We start from the raw sequence: 22,241 nt of genomic DNA, 5'->3' as shown, positions 1-22,241 counted from the left end.
TGGGCTCCACTCCCCTTACATCTGTCCTCAGGATTTCTAACTGAAACCTTATGTTGTGTAATAACCAGCTGATTGTCAACCGTCATTCTCTTTTTTCTTGTTTGTAGCAATGTCAACCAGCAGATCGAACCCTGACCCGTTTCGACTGTGAAATGTCTCTGTTTTGAAGTCAACATGATGTCATTGTGTAGAGCATGGCACTTTAGACTGTTGGACCTCATCTGTATATATCTGCTTTAAATATATCTCCTTTGTACCGTTAAGCCAGTGAGCTTTGTTTTCCATCACTCGCTTCTTAACTTTTGATCCTTTTGGCTTTTGGATCTAGCTGTAAAGAGTTTCACAAAACTTTTAATCTAAGGTCAGACCATGCAAGAACTTCCCTGATTTGATAATTTTTTGCTATAAATTTCTTAAAAGAAGTTATTGATTCCCAAAGAACAGTCCAGGCTTTCAAGGGCCTTTAAAGTGTTTTCAGTGCAGTACGAGTACAAACCAACATCTTTTCATGCTCTTCTCCTCTTCTCCCAGTCAAGTCTTCGCAGTGCTGCAAAGATCTGCAGAAGGAGAAGGAAGAGGTGCGTGTCGGCTTGGAGGAGGCCTTGAAGAGGCTGGAGGAGCAGCACAAGGAGGAGCTGGTGCAGCTGGAGGACAGGTGTGGTATTCACCTCTGCTCATGCGCTCGTAGCTGGAGACCCAGCATCACATATAAGAGATATTTTTAACTCCTCAGTGTTACCACAGTGAATTCTGCTGTACTCTCATGTAATTTGTCTAACTGTGTGGTGTGTGCGGCAGACTGAGGAGTTTTTACCAAACAGAGTGGGACAAAGTCCATCAGATGTACCAGGACGAGGCTGATAAATATCGCATGTTGATGGAACAGCAGGTCAGAGCACAACACAGAAACACACACACACGTTTTTCTCTTGTTCCAGTCACTCCTGTTGTATTTAAACGGGAACAAGTAGCTTCCTGTTCGTCTTGTAAGCCCTCATCTCTCCTATAAAACAAGACAAAGACATCACTCCCTCAAGCAATGCAACATGACATGCAATATATTTATGTGGTGGATTGATCTGCTGTACATGAGAACTGTAACTGCATTCTTGCTAGAGCCATGAGGTCACAATGTCCATTCAAAGATTCCGCAGATTAGAATAACTGACTTCTTTACTCAAACGCTGGTGTCACCTTTAGAGACACTCAGCTCTGACAGGTTCACAGGAACTTGGTGACTCGCAAAGCTCCCGTGATCTCTGAACCTGTCTGGGGTTTCACAGTCTGTCTGTCTCTCCCTCTCTTTCTCTCTCTCACACACACACACACATGCCACACAGCTGCTCATAAAAACATCTGTGCCAGAGCTTTATGATTGTCACCATGGTTACAACTCACTACAGTTGAGTTTGCATTATGTCATGCTCTACTACAGCGACACCTCCCACTGATCCACAGACGCTTTCAAGTTTCTATGTAATCTAAAGGTTTGATCCTACAGTCTGCATCTCTAATATCCAGTCCAGTTTGTAATAAGCAGATACTGATGACAGTAACAGGGACTGAAGGTGAGGGACCAGACTGGACCTCAGTATCTGGTGCTTTCTTGGTCTTAGTTGGCCTTAGTAAAGTGTTTTGTACGCTGCTCTAAATTTGCATGTGTATCCTCCAGGTGGAGGAGCTGAGGAGTCGGCAAGAAGCAGAAAGGAAGAACCAGGAAGTGAGTCATAGCCAGAAGATGGAGTCTCTCAAGCTGCAGTATGAGACCTCCATACAAGGTGTGCACGCCACAATTTTAAATAATCTCAGTCAACACTTTAATGATATATACTGAATGAATGAATAAATGTTATTAAGGTTAGTCATCAGTTTGTCACTTTGCTCAATTAACTGATGCTGATGTTTGTGCAATGTCAGAGCTGAAGAGGATCCAGCAGACAGACCTGGAACGCTTGGAGAAAACACTGAAGGAGACTGAAACATCCCTCTCTGTAAGATACATTCGTTGTTACAAAAGAAAGAATACAACTTCAGTGTCTGAGGCAAACTGCACTGACGCTTGTGTGGTTAAAGTCAAGTTAAATATTGTCAATTTAAAACCAGGTATGCGCTGTGCACAGTGAGTGTTAACAGTGTGTGTCAAATGTGTACCCGATGGTGAAACTGCCTGTGTGTGTGCGCTGAATGAAGTTGTGTTTTTGTCCTTATTGACTAGCTGCTGCAACAGTTGAACCACAAATATCTCCACTTTGGCTAGAAAAAAAATGAGTTCCCTTGCTAACCAAAAATACTTGTATCTGCACATGGTTTCAAGGAAAAATTCAGAAAATTCCACTTGAGGAATGTTGATGATTTATCATGGAAAATTCTGTGTCTGTGTGTTGCCTGCCAAATTCCCTGCAAGTTCTCGCTGGAAGCAAAATATCCACACAAAAGCAAAGCTATGATAGATATGAATACAAATATTCAAAGAAGTCCACAGTGAAGAAGAAGCAGTTTGATGAGTTTTGCCTGCTACCAAACCTCTGGCTCTGCCTCTGTCCCTCTGACCAGGAGAAAGTCTCTGAGCTGTCGGCAGAGAAGGACGCTCTGAATGAGAAGCTAAAAGCTGAGGAGGAGAGGAGGAAGCACATACTCAGCGACAAGAATCTGGTAAAGATTCTTACATTTATAACAACACCTTTTAGTTACTGTGACTCTTAGCTCAGACAGAATACAGATTTTGTAGACTGAGTGGATGCGAGTAAAGTTAATGAAGAAATGCACATGGCACAATAAAAGGCAGCCAGACAAACAAACAGTTAAATTCCTCCATTCGGCATAGTCTCTGAAGCCCATCTCCAGCTATTATAGATTATTACGGATCATCGGACCTGCTTTAAAGACATCAGGTAAATTGCGCCACTGATTTCTTAAGCCAACCCACCAAACATGCATCACTGGAGCTGCTGTCATCATGGATGTGAAGCACGGCGTTGGTATGAACGTGTTTCTCTGCTGAACGTGACGTTGCTCCCTCTGCTGGTTTGGAAGAGTCACACACTCTAACCACTAGCAATCCTTCATTCACAAAAACAACATAAGCCTGAGTACTTACTTATGGTGACTTGTGTTCAGGTTTGCCTGTTCTAACCTGTATGTTGTCTGTATTTGTGCAGAAGGATTCCCACACTGTGTACCTGGAGCAGGAGCTGGACAGTCTTAAGGTGGTGCTTGAGATCAAGAACAACCAGTTACACCAGAAGGAGAAGAAGCTCATGGAGATGGACAGACTGGTGGGTGTCATTCTGTCTCTGTCACATAACATCATCTTGGAGAGTCTGTACCACACTGTGGTCTACATGCTGACTCAAGGTATCGAATTGAGTTCAAAACCAATCTTGCGTGTCGCAGGTGGAGACTAATGTGAAACTGGAGGAGTGTCTGAAGAAGGTCCAACAGGAGAACGAGGACTACAAGGCCAGGATGGACAAACACGCTGCTCTCTCCAAGTATGTGCTCCTGCTGCTTGTGTGTGTGTGTGTGCTTAAATGGTTAAGACTGATACATGCTCTTATCTGTCTCGTATCTGTAATGCATGTGGATGTTCAGCTCGCTGTCAGTTGACTGCCTTTGCAGAATGAATGAAAGTTTGTGCGATCGTGTTGTTTTGTCACATCTGACCTTTCCGTCAGCTCAAGGTGTGACACTGACATATTGCAGATTTAAAAATCCAGGTTTAGTTCTTTCTCAGTGTTTTTATTTTGATGAAGCTGATAGCCAGAGCACATCTCCCTGCAGCACACTACAGCTCTCTGTCTCCCCCTACAGGCAGCTGTCTAATGAACAGGCTATACTCCAGCAGACACTGCAGAAAGAGTCCAAGGTCAACAAGCGTCTGTCCATGGAGAACGAGGAGCTGCTGTGGAAGCTGCACAATGGCGACCTGCTGGCGAGTCCCCGCCGCCTCTCACCCACCTCACCCTTCAACTCGCCACGGAACTCTGCCTCCTTCCCCACGACTGCACCGTTATCGCCCAGATAACCCGGACAACAGCAACAATCCGTTCCTCTCCTCATCACCTTTTCAAGCCTCACAAAGATGGAAGTTGTTGCAAATACAGAAAAAGACTTTAGTCACAGCAGTGTTGGTGGATATTACTGATGAACTTACAGTTGGAATATATTTCATAAGAGACGCTTATTTTGAGAGCGAAAAGACATTGCAGTGGCACCGATGCACTTAAGTCTGAGTGTGGGACTGGCCTTGATCTCAATCAGTCTCTATCAAAGACTGTTCTTCATGAAACATTTCTTCTTTTTCTGAAGAAAACCTAAATAACAGGCACACCTCAGGGTCTGTACATAGAGTCTAATTTTTTGTTATGACGATCCTTCCCATTTTTTTTCTTTTGTTGTGTTATACAGTTAAGTTGAGCTCATCCTGTTCTTTTGTATCCCTCTTTTTAAAGGGGAAGATGAGAAAAAATCTTGGATTTGTGGCGTATGTAAGCTTGTGGAAACAGACTCAAAGTTGTTTGGGTTTGGTAAATCATAAAATGGCGGGTACTTCCTGGTGGATTAGCATGGATTGTTCTGGCTTTTCCCATCTTTTATGGAGGATGTTTGGTTTTTTTTGTTTGTTTGTTTTTTTGTTCCCCAAAGAGCGAAGCTCAATCACTGATCTGTGCCGGACCTCTGAGAGAATGCATGGTCCTGATGTCTCTCTGTGGGCCAACGGGAACAAATGTTCGTTTATGTGAGGAACTGACCTCAATGACTGACCTGAACCCCTGGTCCTATAGATATCTGTTCCTCACAACCTCCTACCTTAATCTACTATGTGGAATGTAATCACCTTTGGATGTTAAATCTGAGCAGGCCAGTTCACACACACACAGTCTCAGAGCCAAATATGCAGTTTATTAACAAAAATGGTGTTGGTTATGCCAGTGTTGATCCCCTTTACCTTTTCCCTTAAGTCTCTCCTCAGTGAAGGTCACCTTGTGCCCAATCAGAAACAAGGCTGAGATGAAGATGAACCAGTAACTCGTCAGTTGTCTTTGCTTTGGGTCACATGGAAAATCATAAACCAACAGACTCTCCTTAACTGAATCCAAAACAAGTATCACTTTGTGTGTCTGGTATCTCTCCTCAAAAGCCTCAAACCTCAAATGTACCCAAATTGCCTAAGTCTACCATATTCTGCTTTAGTTTGGACACAGAATAAAAACAGTATGACAAAAAAATGAAGTAACATTGTTTTATTTTGAGTATTAAAATGCAATGGTGCGCATTTTTTTGAAAAAGCCATAAAGGAAACTTGTCTTGTAACCAGTTTTGTAAACTGTGATGGATGTGAATGAAGCCACATATTTACAAAAAAACAGGAAGGTGTTGCTTTCAGCCTAATAGCCTTGAGGAAGATCAATGACCTCAGCTTCTGCTTTGCTGGGGTAGAGTTGTCCCGATAAGGGGACGGTGATTTGTGGCGGACGCTCAAAGTCAGAAGCTCGTACCATCATGACCACGGATTTGATGGAGTACCACCAACCATGCCACGTGTACCACACCACCCCATCATCAGTCATGGCTTGGTATGGTCCTTTGTAGTAATGACCATTTAGGTTGCCTGAATCACACCTGAGGGGAGAAAGTAAAACAAAATAGACAAACACTAGAACAGTTGTAACTGCTGTGTATATACAGTATACATGTGTCTGTTTATTTTGAACATAGCTCCTTTGTGTTTCTCTATTAATTCAAATATCTATAAATGTTTGTTACCTGCTGAACCACCAGCCTGACTTGCTGTGTCTGATACATGTGGCGTCGTCATCATTCGGCTGGTCAAAGGTGCTGAATTTTCCCCTGCCTGACCCCAAACCTGGACCAGTCCATTCCTGCCCAGCAGACAGAGAGCTATGGACATCAGCCAAGGCGTCCCCTGCATTTCCAGTGTACTCTCCCAAATGTAACTGGTACTGGTCCTTTTGAATGGACACAACAGTAAAAGCAAAGCGTTTGAGTAATTCCATTTATTTTAAGCAAAATACATCTGTGATGGACTGATGGAAATGATGAGGTTTTATTCTCAATAGAGCAGTATGATTGTAAATGGCATCAAAACTGACCAACAAGAGGAATGGAAATATGGAGAGAAGAGAAAGGAGGAGATATGGATGAACAGAGAAGAGGAAAAGGCACTGAGGGGAAAACAAGAAGCATAAGAAGTATGAAAAGACAAAGAAAGCGAGGGATGAGGGGAGAATGAAAGGGAAGACTTGGAGAACAGCTGGCGGATCTGGAACCAGACGTCCTTGCTGCTGTTTCCATTAAACACAGAACATGTATAGCCCAAATAAGATCTTATTTGTTATGAGAAAGGAGATGGCGAGGTTAAAGCCAGAGAAAGAATAAACCAACAGACACAAAAGATTACAAGCTCTTTTGAATTGGTAGGAGAGCAGTGGACCACAGACATGCATAACATAAAATTTATGGATTTGAAACAAAATTATTTTGAAATGAATGGCTTCATACTTTCTTGTACTTTCTATTTTCATTTCGCAGCGTTCCTGTGTTACCTTTTCATTATCCACTCTGAAGTTCTTGTACTCTGCATAGCGCTGGTTACCCTCAAAGTCCTCCATGTCAATCCGCAGGCCATAGTTTCCTACAAGATAAAGTTACACAGGTGGCCATCCCGTAAAAACTGAAGCGCGCACACACACAAGTATACACACCTTGCGAGGTGAGATAGTGCAGAGGTTCATTGCCCAGCCAGAATTCTCCATCAATGGAATAAATGTCTCCAAATCCATGCTTGTACTCCGCCCAGGCTCTACACACAGAGTGGACACGCTGATAATACTTTCACTTTCTGTGACACATACACAAGGTATATTCCTGCTTTTAATGTATGTGTGTAATGTTGATGCACAGACCTGTCAAAGCTCTCTTTGCCATCTCTCCTCCTCTGGAAGACAGTCCATCCTCCTCCGTTGTTCATGTCACAGTAGACGCTCAGTGCAGTGGGAGAGCCGTCTGGACGGATCACATACAGCCCACTGGCCACATTACCATCTGCAAACACCTCAGAGCAGTCTGAACGCACAAACGCATCAAGACAGCAATATTAGGAGCAGGCAGATATAGCTTGTAGAAGTCAACAGAAACAGACACACACATCTCTGGAAGGATTAGTTACTGTAAAGCAGCTGCAGGGTCACTGGTGACACAGAGATGGACCAAAACTTGGTTAGTGGCTACGCATTCAGCAGGCACAAAGCAACATTAGCATTCATTTGCATTCTTGAGCTCTGTTTGAGCTTTCATGAACTCAAAAAAAAAAAAAAAAAGAAATGGGGCCCTACCTCTGTAGAGGTTCTCAGGGCCCAGGTGTGAGGAGGGTATGTGTTCCAGCTGCTGGGCCTGACTGTTGTGGAGCTCCCGGATGTACAGATGCTGCTCACTGATCACGTTCTTCAGGCCCTGGATCTCTGCTTCGAGGCGAACCACCTTCTCCTCACAAGGTACAGGGGCCTGGACAGAAAGAGAAAGATGAGGTTAGTAACTGATACACCAAGAGTTAACTGGACTTCAAGGGAAGTAGGATAGAAACATTCAAAACAGTCAGCAAGTTACATACAGTATATGTATATTTATATTTATATATACACACATAGGTAATATCAGCACAAACACAAGTCATAATTCTATATAACTACAATATAATACTATAATTCTATTATTTCATACATGTTATCTTAGCAATTGACTTTAAATGGCATTAATAATAATAAAATACAGTGGGTTATGCTGTAGAGCTCAGAACATGACTGGCACTTAGGGGGAAAGTGGGGCACATGTATCAGAAGCAACTTCATTCCCAACTACATTATTCTATATATTATAACATAATACATGTAATGCCAGCCAGTGATGGTTTTAGATTAGATTTGCTGTAAGAAGAAAAAACAAAGCTACTGATCCTTTTTAAAAACATTACAGTCAAGGTTGCACCTCAGAACAGGTGTGCTTTTAATGTTTTGTTTTACCAGCGATCAGGCAAAAAGTTGCATATATAAACATGTTTTAATCTGCAATCATCTGGGAACGAAACATCTGACGCTCAATACAGCAAACCTAACTATCAATCACTAGATGTAACGAACATAGAAGGACCAGCCCGCATCAGAACCAACATCGCAGCCGTTAAATCTCACAGAAACACCAAATAGACACTGAAGGTATACTTAAAATTCTACCATGTGTGTTTTGCCTTTAGCTACTGATTTAACATTGAAAATTTTTATTAAAAATTTACATCAGCATGTCTTTTCATGGAACAATGTCCTCTTTACTTTAGAGAACACCTCATCATAAGCAGTTTTCACTGGAATTCGCTGCTTTTCTTTGTTATTTAGGACAGTAAATAAAAAAGTCTTTTTTGGACTGTTTGTTGGACAAAAGGAGCCTTTTGAAGACGTCGCTTTGCGCTCTGGGAAATTATGAAGAACATTTTTCACTGTTTTTCACATTTTACACACTAATAAATACATTTTGAAAATAGTTGTTAGTTGCATAGTCAGGAAACATATTAATATTGTTTTGTATGTGTGTGGGTTTTTTTTTTTTTAATGCTCAACAGAAATTCCAATCACCTCTTATGTTTTGGGTTGAAAACATCTCAGAGGCAGATGTCTCAAAACCTGTGCATATAAACCAAATCTGTACACGGAATAAGAAATGATAGTGTGTAATACTAAGAAGTTTGTGGAGCCTCTTTCTTACCGCAAGAGAAGCAGCCAGGTGAAGAAGAAGAAAGGCCACTGATGTCCTCAGCACTGCCATAATCACCGATCTGATTGATCTGAGTGGCTGAATCAAACTGACACACTTTCTTGTCACACTTTGTCTTATCTATTCTCACTGACTGGCTCAATTTGGCTGTTTGTTGTTGGAGCATCACATCACTGCTTTTCCTCACTGTGATTCGCTGTGGCTGCATGTTAATAGGTTTTACAACGACCAGCACTTTGTAAGCTAGCTTCCATCTAGTGGTTGGACTGCACAGTCACTACATTGTTATCTCCTGTTTCTACCTAATGCATCACACTGAGTCTACTAACTTACTTTATTTTATTTGTTAGGGAATTATGTGTGTTGTAATGTAAGATTTCATTTTTTCTGTCTGAAACCCTATCACCATCTAAAACACCATCTACCCTGTTTGATAAACAGGATAAGCATATTGTGAATTTCATACCAGCAACACACTGGGACAGGAGCAACAAAAGACAGGGAAATCTGTGTACTACTCAAAAACACCTGAACATTCCACAGGTTAACACGTCCACTGGTAACAGCTGAGAGCATCATTAGCGGGTATAAAAGGAGCATCGTGGAAAGGCTCACTCACAAGCAAGGATTGAACAAGGTTCGAACAAACGTTGTTGTCGGTAGTTTGTTTGCAAGTGACTGCCGTCTGTTCTTATTGACATTTTACACAGCACACCAAATTTGGAGTAAATACATACGAATATAATTAAATAAACACATAATCCGTTAAATAAATTGGTAAATGTGTAATTTAGAGCATAAATAAACGTTGTTATTTTCAAATCAAACTTAAAAATGCGACTCCGGTGGGACTCGAACCCACAACCTTTGAATCACTTCTCAAGTGCTTGACTAGAAGTCCAATGCGCTATCCATTGCGCCACGGAGCCACCTGTTGAACGCCTCTGTGTTTATTCCTCTTGTAGTTTAGAGTGACGTAAACCGCGTGGTACCGTTATTGTGAAGACAAATGTCTTGCGTGAAAAATTTCGGAACGACTTTTGGACTACAGACGGCCACGGGACCGAAAGAGGAATAGACATTCAAGCCTCCTTGTTTTCCGGTCAGGTAATGTAACGTTTATGTGAGGAAGTCAATACAATATGCTTAACACTGTTAAGCATTTGTACACCTTAATGACTGCCATCTTTTGTTTTTTGTTGGGCAAAGTGTCCAACGTTAACGCTGACGTTATGAGTCGTCAAAGGATTCTCCCCACCTAGCTTGGTCGCTCTCTTCCTCTGAAAATATTTACTCGTAGATCGAGATCATCGGATCTGTAGTCCAATGAAAAAACCGAAGCGCCTTCTTTTTCTGTTTCTGTCCTTAAAAGATACATGATGGATCGACGTCATTCACGCCCCATTTTCAGTACTGCACCCTCAAATCTATGTATCTTAAACAAACCTGATAAAACTTCCTGTTTGCATGTGTGAGCCTTCAAAATAAAAGGGCGAATGTGCGTAAGCGAAGCGGAAATGTTAACGGTGATTCAATGTTTGGATCTAACTTTCAAGCAGTGGGTGGTTACGTGATGTACGTCATAACATTGTTACATTGTCATGAAAAAATGTTGAATCATCAATTTATTCTCGCCATATTAACCAACATGCACTGCCCAATGACCTTCATGACAGTATGAAGGATTTATTCAGGACTTAGTAGGTGATTGGCTTAAAGATATTGAACTAATTTATACTGTCCTGAATCTCAGTGCCTGCACAGCCCTTCTACGAACAGCTATGTACTTCCTGTTGACGCCATTGTACCGAAATTGGCTGGAAATTCAACTAGGGGGTCGCGAGGTAGTCCTCGATGAAGCTCAAATTCTATTTTAATTTTTACAAATGTAGTATCAACTATATATCAGAATTGAAATGAAAAAAAAAATATTAACCGAAGCGGTTATATATTTTTCTTACATGGGAGGCACTTTTGCCCATGACAAAACACAACAGCAAACAAATTCATGTGTTGAAAACATTACATTTATCAGCTAAAAATACATTTTAACAGTAAAGCTGATGTTGCCATATCTTAAAACATTAGCAAGTTTATGAAGTGAAAAATGATTTTAGCAGACCTCCTACCTAAGCTATGCTGTGATCAGAAATGACACTAGTTTAACAAGCTATTTAACACAGCTTGTTCTGGTTAAGTGGAATATTTCAGGAAGACCCTGCTCCAGTCCTTCTCTTTCTATCAGCATGTTTTGATTTACTTTTCTTGGACAAAAGGACCCAGGAAGTATTTTTAAAATTGTCAGTCAGTCAAAACATAACTTCCAAAGGAAAGACAAAAACATATGACAAGGCATTTATCTCCACTTGCAGTACAACAATGGGTAACAAGGAGAGACCTCAGTGTGCTGTGGAACTGAAAATTTCAGCTTCTAACAGAAACGCCACTTGGAGACAACACATACAACAACATGTGCACAACAGAGTCGCTTTACCAAAGCTGCATCTGTTCCTGCAAATGCTCAACTAGCCTGGTACAAAGTAGAACACGGAGTTGCTTAATGTAAAAAGCTGCGTACAGTAGCCGAGGAAGTAATATTTCCCTCTGCTACTGATATCGTTTCAATAATGAAGCAACAGTCAGCAAGCTAAAAGACGTTTCCTTTGAATGGCTGATGATTGACTTGTTAAAAATAAATTCCAGTGGAGTTTGTAAGTAAAAGATGTGTGTGTATGTGTCGGAGTACTAAAGTTAAGTACAGATAGACGAATAATGCAATTAAGTACACCACTCAAGTAAATGTACTGCATCACTATCCACCCCTGCTCATGTAATCAACTATTCCACATGGGTTGGCTGACTGAACTACACTAAGTAGCTCAAAGCTGAAACAGGAAGTGGTTCTGTAGACTTTGGGTGATAATTATTCACAGTTCACCTTAGCTTTGATACCTGAGAATCACTGGCACCACGGCAGAGTGTTATTGTGTTGATTCTTCCAAACAGGCCCCAGGACCAAAGACATTTACGACACAGTGGAGATCACCCAGCCTGTGGAGCCTGCAAACAGAAACATAACCCTTTTGGGTATTAAGGCTGGTGATACATCAAAAAACAATGTGTCATTTCCATATTTACATTTAATATCACATTTTAATTGTTATATTCATTTGTCTTTCAATTACCGTCTCGGAGAATTCTAAACAGTGAAGTTCAGATGTATCTCATCAAGCTGAGCCAACACAGAGTAGTGCTTAATAACGTAGTCCTTCATGCCATTGCACTAGTAGATACAATATGAAATAAGAAATGAAATAAGTATGTAAATGTATACTAATTTTCACAGTTTTTTTCTTCCACTCACTGATTTGGGCAAAAGTTGCTGGTTTCACCTTGCAAATCTGGATGACCAGCATATGGTGCTTTATTGGGTTTAATCAGACTTTCTTATTGTTCTAGTCAGAACACCTCTACTTATTTGCAGTCAAAATATGTTAATCAGTATCTATTGTGACGCAGAATAGTTCAAAGAGTGAGAGTGAGCATATGAGACATTACAGTATATTACCATTATTGCCGGATGAGTCATCCACAGACATGTCTGCTTACCATTCCCCCGCCTCACTGTGCCTCAGCCACACAAAGAGTAACTTGCAACTGTAAACTGCCTGAAGAGAGAAAATGTATCTGAAGAGAGAAAATGCATCTCCCTGAAGGGTAACAGTAAGGATGAGAAAATCATGAAACCAGAAATCAGAAAACATGCAACAGAGAGTGAATGAAAAAAAGGGCATAAGGTAAAACTGGTTTTGTCAGTTACGATACTATCGTCTGACCTCTGAGAATGAGGAAAACCTTAGACAGAAGGAAGCAGGGATGAAAATATACAGGCTGAAAGAGATGAAGCAGTATAAAACCAAATGTGACGAGGGACAAAGAAAGAGCGATTGAGGAATACACACAGAGGAGACCTGCCAAGTTAAGAGAAAAAGTGGTAAGAGATTGCACCTTACATCATGACGTATGCTGATACAATGAGAAACTGAATTAAAACACTAATAATGCTCTGTAGGGAGAATTTGATGAACTAGTACAAACTACTGAACAAATCAAAATCAGCAATAGTGGGAAAGTATTCAGACCGTGTACTGTTAGCTTTAATACCATATGCCAATATACCAAATGATCGTAAATGAAAGTCTTGCATACAAAATCTTTTTTAAAGCTGTACTAATGAAAATCTATATATATGTAACATGAAAGGGGTCAGTGGTATGGACAAACTCACAGTGATTATGACCAAACTCTGTAGTACCACAATGTAACAACCTTAAAATTTGATCATAAGTCATTGTTGTGATTAAAGCTTGTTCTGATGTCCTCAAGTGGACAAAAGCCAGTTTAAGTAAAAGCTTTAAGTAAAAGCATGGAGGTATTTCAGAAAAATCTACTCAACATGCATGAGAATGCGCCCTTTCAGTATCATATTGTGACTATATAATGCAGTATTTTAGTAGATTATTATTTCTGATCCTTTAGTGTCTAAGCAGCATTAAACTTGTATAGCCAGTTGAGGTGAAGCTCATTTTAACTATTTTATATACTTAGGATAGTTTAATCTGTAAAAAATCACAATATTTTACATGCATTATATAAGTTGAAATAAAAAAAACATATTTATTTGTAAAATAACTAACTTATAAGTATGCTTTTATTATGCTTGTGTAAATGTACTATGTAATTTCCACCACTGGACCTTATGTAAAATAGATTGATAGATACTTTAATAAATACATAGTTGGAACATACAGTGTTCTGTATATCAGAAAGATGTGAAATGTTGTTTATTTCATTAATGTGGGGTGCTACTTTACGTATTGTTTTTGCTTACTATGTATTGTATGGATAATGATTCACGTTGCCTCTTTCTGTTTCTCTCACATTAGACTGTGATACTCCCTAAATGGATACATGCTCAAAAGTACACACTAATCAGAAAGATCCAAATACTCACCAAGTCACACTCAGACCACCACTGTTCACAACCACAGACACTTAAACAAGTCATCAACGTACTGGCTCTGTACCAGAAAGAGACTGAACAGGACTGGGACCTCATGTTAGATCCAGATCCAGATCTATCATTTGTACTGCTCGGGAAATAAAGAGCTCCACCTCTGCGCACATTCCTGAAATGGACAACAGAAAAGAACTGACGTTTCCTTCCACACTGGCAACTCCTCCCCCACTACCTCCCAAGTCTTACCAGAGGTCACCTATATCTGCAAAAACTTTATGCCAGGGCTCACAGTTGAAAGCTTCTAAAACAGAGAAGAAACCCTTGAACTCACTGGGATGCCATGCAACTCCTGTATTGGGTGGAGTTAAAGGAACCAATCAAAGCTTGGGTCATGTGCCTGTGGAAGAACATGGCATGCTCAATAGTAGTATAGTTGGAATTTTACCTAAATTGGAACCAAACAGCCAAACACAGTATTCTCCAAGACCTCCTCTTAAATCAGCTATAAAAACTCCAAGGTCCAATAACTCAGAAGAAGGAATTCATGGAAGCAAACAAGAGGCGGAATGGAAGGAGCTTAAAGAAAAGTTGATGGACAAGAAGAACATACAAGAACAAGATCTAACTGAGAGAAATGAGAAGATGGAAGAGAATGAAGAAACATCTCAAACAGAAAACCATCTGGATTTATCAAAACCTCCACAACAGATGTTAGTATCATTTACAGACAAGAAGAATGGTGGAGAGAAAGGACAGGACAGGGAGAAGGAAGATCAAGATCCTGGTAATATTGGGTTGACCACTTCTACCATGACAGAAACTTCATCCCTGCCTGGGATGGACATTACCACAGATGAAGAATCTGACTTGGCACCAACTAACAGGAACTGTACATCTACAGCTTCATCAAAACCAGAACCAACAATTCTGCCACACCCTCCTCCAAAGCCACCTCGAAAATATCCACCAAAATTAAACATCAAAACTCCTCAGTCCATTGACTCCATGAAGGCTGGGACAGAAGAGGAGAAGGAGATGGGAAAGCAGAATGATGAACAGTGGATAGACAAGGACTTGATGAACAAGGAAAAGGATGAAAATGAAGGAGAAGTAAAGGACAGAGAGAAGTTAAATGGAGATAATGAGTCAACCACTTCAATCATGACAGAAATGCCTTTCCAACCAGGAGAAATAACAATGAACATCCCCAAATCTGCAGTGAATCAGGTGGTTGAATGGCCAGCAGAGGGGCGAAGATTTTGTCTCATGCCCCCTTGTAGAAACAGAGCAATGCCAGTAATCACAACAGAGAACGACGCAGTCAATTATGAGTCTCAGAACCCCAGAAAAGAACACCAGAACAAAACAAATGGACAACTCGGTCCTCTTTCACAAGAGGTTCTTGCTCAGGTCAACCATTCAGAGACAGACTCAAACATGGAGACACTCAAATGGACAGAAAGCACAGAAATCCAGATGTCAGGTTTGCAAGGTTCCGTAGGAATGTCTGAATTGTCATCTGGACATCAGGGAGAGACAGATGTGATGGGGGTAAAGTTGGATCCTTGTCAGTTAGGGTTGAAGAGATCAGAGGGCACACAGGAAATTGCTGAGGCACTTCTGGATGGGCAACTGAAGCACACGAACCAGAAGACCAATGCAAGGGAAAAGGTGAAACAGTTAGCCAAAAAGGTGATGAGTAAATTGAAAGATGGAAGAGAGGAGAAAAGAAGAACCAAAACAGTTGAGATGGACATGGCTGGAGTAAGAGAGAATGATATTGATGTAACAAAGGTAAGTTCACTTAGAGTACTTCTCAAAAACAAATCACCCTCGTTTTAGAACTTGTATTTTATTTTGGAAAGCCAACATCTTGTGGCCAATTTGTGTTTTTACGTGCTGAGTTATAATGGATACCATCATACCAAGGGGATAATCAATACAACCACCAATTGACTAAATGCTAATGTTAGCGAACATCAAATATGTTGTTTTACCTTGAAACATAGCCCAATGTCCCTCCAAATTGTCGCTATGCATTGTCTTTTCACTTTCTGATCAATTGGTAAGTGTTGAAATAACAGTGATTTGTCCAGTTCCCTGTGTTTACATGAAGTGCATCCACAGGGCACAGCAGTGTGACATTACTCCAGCCACTGAGCCTCCCACCCTGGACATTATGCCAGAGGAAAAAAGCCACTGCTTGAATATATTCTATTGTAGAGATTGGAGTAATATGGATTCTGATTGACTCAGATTTAGTTCTACTGTTAACTGGAGTTCTATGTGCTAAGGAGGATAAAATGGTTGTCACCTGGTAACCATCTAGTGTTTCTGAACCTTTAGCGTGAGTAGTCTGCTAGTTGAACCAGCCTTCCTTGATTGTTTTGAATTGTTGAACCTGAAGGATGTAAGGAGGCACTGGGAGGAAGGTGGGATAAACGATGAGGAGAAATCAGAAGATTTAGGTGACGATACTGTGCACCCATCAGCAGTGACGGAAAGAGAGAACCATGCTGACCTGAAGGAGGAGGGGATTAAAAGAAGAAATGCAACATCAGAAAGGTGAGCACACACTCTTAAGTTAAGTAAAGATACGCTGTTTACAGGTAAATGAAATAAATATGTTTTAGTATATTCTTTAAACATATCTGACATAGTGCCTGGGTATATTTCCCAGTTCAGTTTTTAAAATCTGTTCTGGCACATTTCTTCTTTTATTGTCTTTCCTTGTTGTAACTTCCCCCTTTGTTTCTATCAATCACACGCACACGCACGCACACACACATGCACACCCACACACACGCCCAAACATGCTGTTACTTAGAGTCCTTGTCTTATCACCTTATGACAGACTATTAAAGTTCAGGCTAGAGTGATGAAGTCAAACCTGTCTCACCACTTTAATATCTCATTATTTGGTCTTTTCCCCAGCTTTCTTTTGTTTCTCCTTCGTTCTTTATCTCTTCCAACATGCCCTCTCATCTTTTCCTCTTCACTGTTCCTCATCTTTCTAATTCTGTCTGTCCCATGCTGTTACCGCGGTAACCACAGGCATCTCAGACCGACCAGGTCTTCAGACATCAGAACTCATATATATGTAATAGCCTTTAATAATTTAGTCCTGCAGCCCATTTAATACCAGGTTTTCCTTCATTCTTTATCTCTTCCAACATGCCCTCTCATCTTTTCCTCTTCACTGTTCCTCATCTTTCTAATTCTGTCTACCCCATGCTGTTACCGCGGTAACCACAGGCATCTCAGACCAACCAGGTCTTCAGACATCAGAACTCATATATATGTAATAGCCTTTAATAATTTAGTCCTGCAGCCCATTTAATACCAGGTTTCCTTCATTCTTTCTCTCTTTCAACATGCCCTCTCATCTTTTCCTCTTCACTGTTTCTCATCTTTCTAATTCTGTCTATCCCATGCTCGTATAGACTCCTTCCTCCCTTCTCTCTGTTGTCATCTGTTCTCTCTCTACCTCTCTTTTCATTACTTAGAAAGTCCCCTGTTTTTCCCATGGTTATCTGTTTCAGTTATGCACACATGCATGCTCACACACACACACACACACACACACACACACACACACACATATTCACCCCAATTACTTGACTTTGACATTGGCTGTTGCACTCCAAAGAGAGAATATGAAAAATGCCCCATTTTGTCATTATGTTCCTTTTGAAAAATCTGTTTTCTTATGTATTTTTAATTCAAGTACATAAATCACAGTGTTGTAGTGGATGACATGTTCCTTCAAAACCATGAACACAATCATTTTATTTTATATGCACCCAGACACTGTCCTGCTGTCCCAAACACCTAGACTAGAGCACCAAAAGTAGATTAATCCGCTGCTTAAAATGATCCTAAATGAATCCACTATATCCACCTTTGCTTCATACAAACTACAGTTACCAGCATACTTTAATTTACATTACCGGTACTTTACATTTGTGAGATATTGTGAAATTGACATTATTTATAGGAACCAAAATGAGGTGAGAGCCAGAGCAAAGGAAGTCAGAACTAAAACCTCTGTAAGAAAAGTGCTCAAAACAGCATCTGAAAAGGAATTCTTTAGTGCCAAAACTTGCTGGGCTGTCAGACAAGTAAGCAGGTGTTCAGTGTCAGCTCTCTTTTTTCATTCTTTGTGGAAAGCAGAGTGCAACAATATGAATGCCTTAAACTTGAGACTTACACGTTATTACTAAACAAACTCAGGAGCAAAAGGGTTCAAAAAGCAGAATTGTTGATTTTCTCTTAAAAAATGTAATCAGTACCGCAGGTTTTCTTTGACATTTTTCTACAATATTTTGTTACATATACTTTCATATTTTGTGTAACATTTGTGAAGTATCAGTGAGGGTTGGAAGTAGCTGGAAGCATTGAGAAAGACTTAGACACCTCTCTTAATCTCCAGAATGACCGAAATACTTTCAGATATGTTTTCAATCAACAGTACAAATTGAAAGTCGAGGTTCAATAAATGGGATATTTTTGGAAAATGCACTTACTTGCTTTCTTGCTGAGTTATTACATAACATTGCAGTGGTTGACGAAGCATTCATTCTGAGTTTAATCCATTTGGAGTTCAGTAAGCAGTCAACAAATAGTAAAACATTAAATGTATTTGTATAAATGCTTACTCTGTAATACTGTTTCCATGAACTGTTTGCATTCTTCACAGTCCTTTCAGCTCCTTCAAGGTCTACAGTTCAGTGAACCTGATGGAGGAGCTTCTGTCAGGTGATGAATGGTCACAGTTCCTGTACAGAGACATGAGCTCTGGACATGACCCACCTTCATGTCAGTCACACTCAGGGGACACAGGACAGCTCAGTGAGAACTTTCAGTTTAACTCTAGTACTGAACTCACACCAGATGTGTTTGACGGCACCCCTGCTGTCCTAGAGGAACCTATCTATGAGCCTATCAGCCTGTCAAATATTGTTACAGAAGAAAGCCAAACACATGGAAAACAAGAGATGGACAGAGTACCTGTCATACCAAAGATATTACTGGATGAAGAAACAAATCAGATGAGTAAGTATAACCAGACATAGATGTGTTTTAAAGCCCAGTGCCATCATGTTTAGATTGAATGTGTATAAAAACCTGAAGCAATGTTATACGATGATATTGAGCATCTTACCCAATATTTTCTGGATTAAATAGTCAGCTGGAAGGTCTTTAAAACACCATTCAGATAAACTTGGCACACTTAAACTCCTCACTGAAAGCCACACTAATTTACTAATCAAAACAAATTTTTGATATTATTTATGGTTGCAATAGCTGCATGTATTTCAGTATATTTACATTCCACACCTTGTATATGTATACCTATATGTATAGAATCAGTCTTCATTGTTTGTGACAGAATCCACCGTTCAAATTGGCTTTACATACTGTACATGAGGGATTCACAGGAACCAATGCAGCATATAATCCTATAATCCGGCAGTATTTAATCTGATTGCTATCAGGACTGTATGACCATACGGGAGGAAAAGTGCATCTGCTCACAGACTGTGCTTGTGACGGGGAGGATGTAAACATTAATGGCGTGTTCCTCTGCTGAGCTGTAGCGTTAGTTAGCTCATTAGCTCAGACATCTTTACAAAAACAACCTGAGCTTGTTTGGCTGCACTGTTAATAGATACACCATGTCCTCTGCTGTTATCACTGAGACTGCTGTTACCGCGGTAACCACAGGCGTCTCAGACCGACCAGGTCTTCAGACATCAGAACTCATATATATGTAACAGCCTTTAATAATTTAGTCCTGCAGCCCATTTAATACCAGGTATTGGCACCTGTACCTACTAACAGTATTGTTTTAATCTGACAAGATTAAAAGATAAATTTCTGGAAGGACTTCAAAGTCTATAAAGTTTACTCCTATTTTTGCCAGCTCACTATTAGTATGCATAGTATTCCACAGGACCTGGCCATAAAATGACAAATGAGCTTTTAAAATGCACCAAAGACCACTTACAATATTTATCTTGAATTGATGTTTACAGAACTTGACAAGCTTTCTCCATTTAATTTTTGCAGGCAGAGATTAAATTTGTGTGAGGTAAACAGAGCAAACATTTAAAACAATATGAATCTTTCTTTATTTCAAAACTACCAAACACGGACTTCAGATGTGGCCGTGGATACTCTGCTGGCCATCTTCATGTGTCATAACCATCAGATCATTTTCATCATCATAAGCAAGTTCAAACTGAACTGTTCAAAAAATGATTGGTTTATTAATTAGTTTAGTTTAGTTGAGCTGTATTTATTTATTTATTTACTGTGATTGTTTGTCTCCTGTGACAAACACCCCTTATGGCCTATATGTTTTAGAAAAGAAATTTAATCCACTGACTTCAAAGCTATGATTGAAAGTACGTAGCTTTACAGGAAGTTACAGGAACGTCTATTTGTCTTTCAAATGTAGAGTAAAAGTCATAAGTTAAAAAAAAAAATACTCACGTTAAGTGCAGATAGTTGATAAATGCAATTAAGTACACCACTCAAGTAAATGTACTGCATCACTATCCACCCCTGCTCATGTAATCAACTATTCCACATGGGCTGGCTGACTGAACTACACTAAGTAGCTCAAAGCTGAAACAGGAAGTGGTTCTGTAGACTTTAAGTGATAATTATTCACAGTTCACCTTAGCTTTGATACCTGAGAATCACTGGCACCACGGCAGAGTGTTATTGTCTTGATTCTTCCAAACAGGCCCCAGGACCAAAGACATTTACGACACAGTGGAGATCACCCAGCCTGTGGAGCCTGCAAACGCATACATGAACATTTTTGATATTAAGGTTGGTGAGGCGTCAAAAAACAATGTTCCATATTTTGTGTTAAATTTCAGATCACATTTTAATTGTTATATTCATTTGTCTTTTATTACAAGTCTCAGGGGGTTTTAGACAACGAAGTTAAGAAGTATCTCATCAAGTTGAGCAAGAAGAGGAAACACAGAGCAGCACGGAAACGTTGTTGCTTTCGCAGACATGGTCAGACAATGCTCTCTTTTCTAATACCCAGCTATTTAGTCTACAGTCTAAAAGTCTACTACGTAGCTTGCACACATACTGCTTCAATCTCACACACAAACTGTAGAAAACTAAAAATAGAAAATATGATTTGTCTTTCTGCATGAGGTAGTATGTAGAATATGTAATGAATGTAGAAAAATGACATGAGTCTTGTTTTGAAGTTGAGACATCCAGCCAGTCTTCTTCCTCCACCTCTTCACAACAAGTCTTCCCTGCCTCCATCTTCTACAACATCCCAGCTTCAGGAGGAGAGGAGCAGCTCTTAACAGTCAAGGTTAGTATAAGAACAAGCCATATTTCATCACTGTGATGAGTCCTCTTCACCTGACATCTTTGATCTTGTCTTTCTGTGCATGTCAGTCTGGGGGAAGCAGCCCCAGAAGTCTGGCCAAGATAAAGATGGCTTTGAAGGATAAGACCATGCTGAGAGCAGCACGGCCAAAGGAAGACAGAGGAAAGTAGAGGATGCTTCTTTGATTTTATTCACGTGTTCGATATTAACATCAATTTTTGTAAAAAAAAAAAAAAAAAACATCCCCCGCCACCCCTCTTTTTTTAATTGTATGGATAATGAGAAGACTATACAAAGTAAGGATATTTTTCCTTGACTATCATTCATGTATTGTCTTACCCAGTGTGTGATCATGAAAATGTTTCATAACCAGCAGGCCCAGCAGGGGTGTTAATTCCTGCAGATTACTGTGTGATTTCCATTTCAATGTGAAATTAACCAAATTTTGAGTTGTTTTCAGTGTCCTTTTAATAATAATGCAATATTGGATCTTAATAAATGTAATGTTATAGTATCAGAGATTATCTACTCATCCCATGCTGATTTAAAGTAGGGTGAAGTTTCATTTCTGGAGCTCCACAGCAATGGAACGCAGCAATCACAACTGAAGAAGCTCGATATCGGCTTAAAAAAGGATGTAAATAACATCTTCAAATCAATTTGGAATCTCTGTACTACCTCTGAAGACTTGGATTACGCTGGTCGAGCTGTATGGAGCCATTTTATGTTTTTATGTTTTTTTTTTCTCATTTTAAAACAAGTCCCCAGCTTCTTCAGTTGTTTAAGAGAATGCTGCAATACTTTTTGGCTGTGAAGCTCCAGAAATGTTTTGTGGATGAGGAAACATTCAACTTTCCATTGCATGGGGGTAAGTAGATAACAAATGCATTTTCATTTTTAAGTTTTTAATTTTTTAATGCATATGCACCTATCAACCATAACATTATTACTACTGGCGGGTAAGGTTAATAACACTGATTATCCCATTATGGTGGCACCTGGCAGTGAGTAGGATATATAAGGCAGCAAGTGAACATTTGGTCCTTGAAGTTGTTCAGTTGGAAG

General features: G+C 40.0%; 3 protein-coding genes and 1 non-coding gene across 14 annotated transcripts in view; 2 read left to right on the top strand and 2 right to left on the bottom strand.

The window, feature by feature from the left end:
* LOC124065334 (microtubule-associated tumor suppressor 1 homolog) overlaps positions 1-5,232 on the top strand; it is a 59,739-nt gene extending 54,507 nt beyond the window's left edge. For all 11 annotated transcript variants that reach the window (XM_046400710.1, XM_046400699.1, XM_046400664.1 and 8 more), the window contains 8 exons: positions 532-655; positions 799-889; positions 1,673-1,778; positions 1,918-1,991; positions 2,554-2,652; positions 3,159-3,275; positions 3,394-3,491; positions 3,811-5,232. In XM_046400710.1, the coding sequence (XP_046256666.1) occupies positions 532-655; positions 799-889; positions 1,673-1,778; positions 1,918-1,991; positions 2,554-2,652; positions 3,159-3,275; positions 3,394-3,491; positions 3,811-4,024 (923 nt within the window). In that variant the 3' untranslated portion in view covers positions 4,025-5,232. The remainder of the gene's footprint in view (positions 1-531; positions 656-798; positions 890-1,672; positions 1,779-1,917; positions 1,992-2,553; positions 2,653-3,158; positions 3,276-3,393; positions 3,492-3,810) is intronic.
* LOC124065374 (fibrinogen-like protein 1) lies at positions 5,232-9,420 on the bottom strand. Its single transcript, XM_046400724.1, has 7 exons — positions 8,776-9,420; positions 7,356-7,524; positions 6,927-7,086; positions 6,726-6,823; positions 6,567-6,655; positions 5,767-5,969; positions 5,232-5,622 (listed from the first exon to the last, which is right to left on the bottom strand). The coding sequence occupies exons 1-7, from the start codon at positions 8,833-8,835 to the stop codon at positions 5,388-5,390; spliced, it is 1,014 nt and encodes a 337-aa protein (XP_046256680.1). The 5' UTR covers positions 8,836-9,420; the 3' UTR covers positions 5,232-5,387.
* Positions 9,421-9,621: 201 nt separating this feature from the next.
* On the bottom strand, positions 9,622-9,713 carry trnar-ucu. The gene is given in 2 exon segments: positions 9,622-9,657; positions 9,677-9,713. It is a non-coding gene; the product is annotated as a tRNA-Arg (tRNA).
* A 1,264-nt stretch (positions 9,714-10,977) lies between these two features.
* si:dkey-9i23.6 (myb-like protein X) lies at positions 10,978-21,437 on the top strand. The gene is made up of 8 exons (XM_046400607.1): positions 10,978-12,778; positions 13,731-15,598; positions 16,212-16,369; positions 18,504-18,859; positions 20,559-20,647; positions 20,740-20,842; positions 21,046-21,158; positions 21,245-21,437. Exons 2-8 carry the CDS (start codon positions 13,979-13,981, stop codon positions 21,344-21,346), a joined length of 2,541 nt encoding a protein of 846 aa, XP_046256563.1. The 5' UTR covers positions 10,978-12,778; positions 13,731-13,978; the 3' UTR covers positions 21,347-21,437.
* Positions 21,438-22,241: the final 804 nt, after the last annotated feature.

This window comes from Scatophagus argus, chromosome 2 (genome assembly GCF_020382885.2).
Source record: "Scatophagus argus isolate fScaArg1 chromosome 2, fScaArg1.pri, whole genome shotgun sequence".
NCBI classification, from domain to species: domain Eukaryota; kingdom Metazoa; phylum Chordata; class Actinopteri; family Scatophagidae; genus Scatophagus; species Scatophagus argus.
This window is presented reverse-complemented; position numbering and strand designations above follow the sequence as displayed.

Bases quoted from the DNA above. Each gene is read 5' to 3' on its own strand.
- LOC124065374 (XM_046400724.1), bottom strand. From the start codon at position 8,835: ATGGCAGTGCTGAGGACATCAGTGGCCTTTCTTCTTCTTCACCTGGCT. The intron at 7,525-8,775 runs GTAAGAAAGAGG...CTTTCTGTCCAG, and splicing joins ACCTGGCTGCTTCTCTTGCG to GCCCCTGTACCTTGTGAGGA. The intron at 6,656-6,725 runs GTGTGTATACTT...TTTATCTTGTAG, and splicing joins GCACTATCTCACCTCGCAAG to GAAACTATGGCCTGCGGATT.
- si:dkey-9i23.6 (XM_046400607.1), top strand. From the start codon at position 13,979: ATGGACAACAGAAAAGAACTGACGTTTCCTTCCACACTGGCAACTCCT. The intron at 20,648-20,739 runs GTTGGTGAGGCG...TTTTATTACAAG, and splicing joins TGAACATTTTTGATATTAAG to TCTCAGGGGGTTTTAGACAA. The intron at 20,843-21,045 runs GTCAGACAATGC...CTTGTTTTGAAG, and splicing joins TTGTTGCTTTCGCAGACATG to TTGAGACATCCAGCCAGTCT.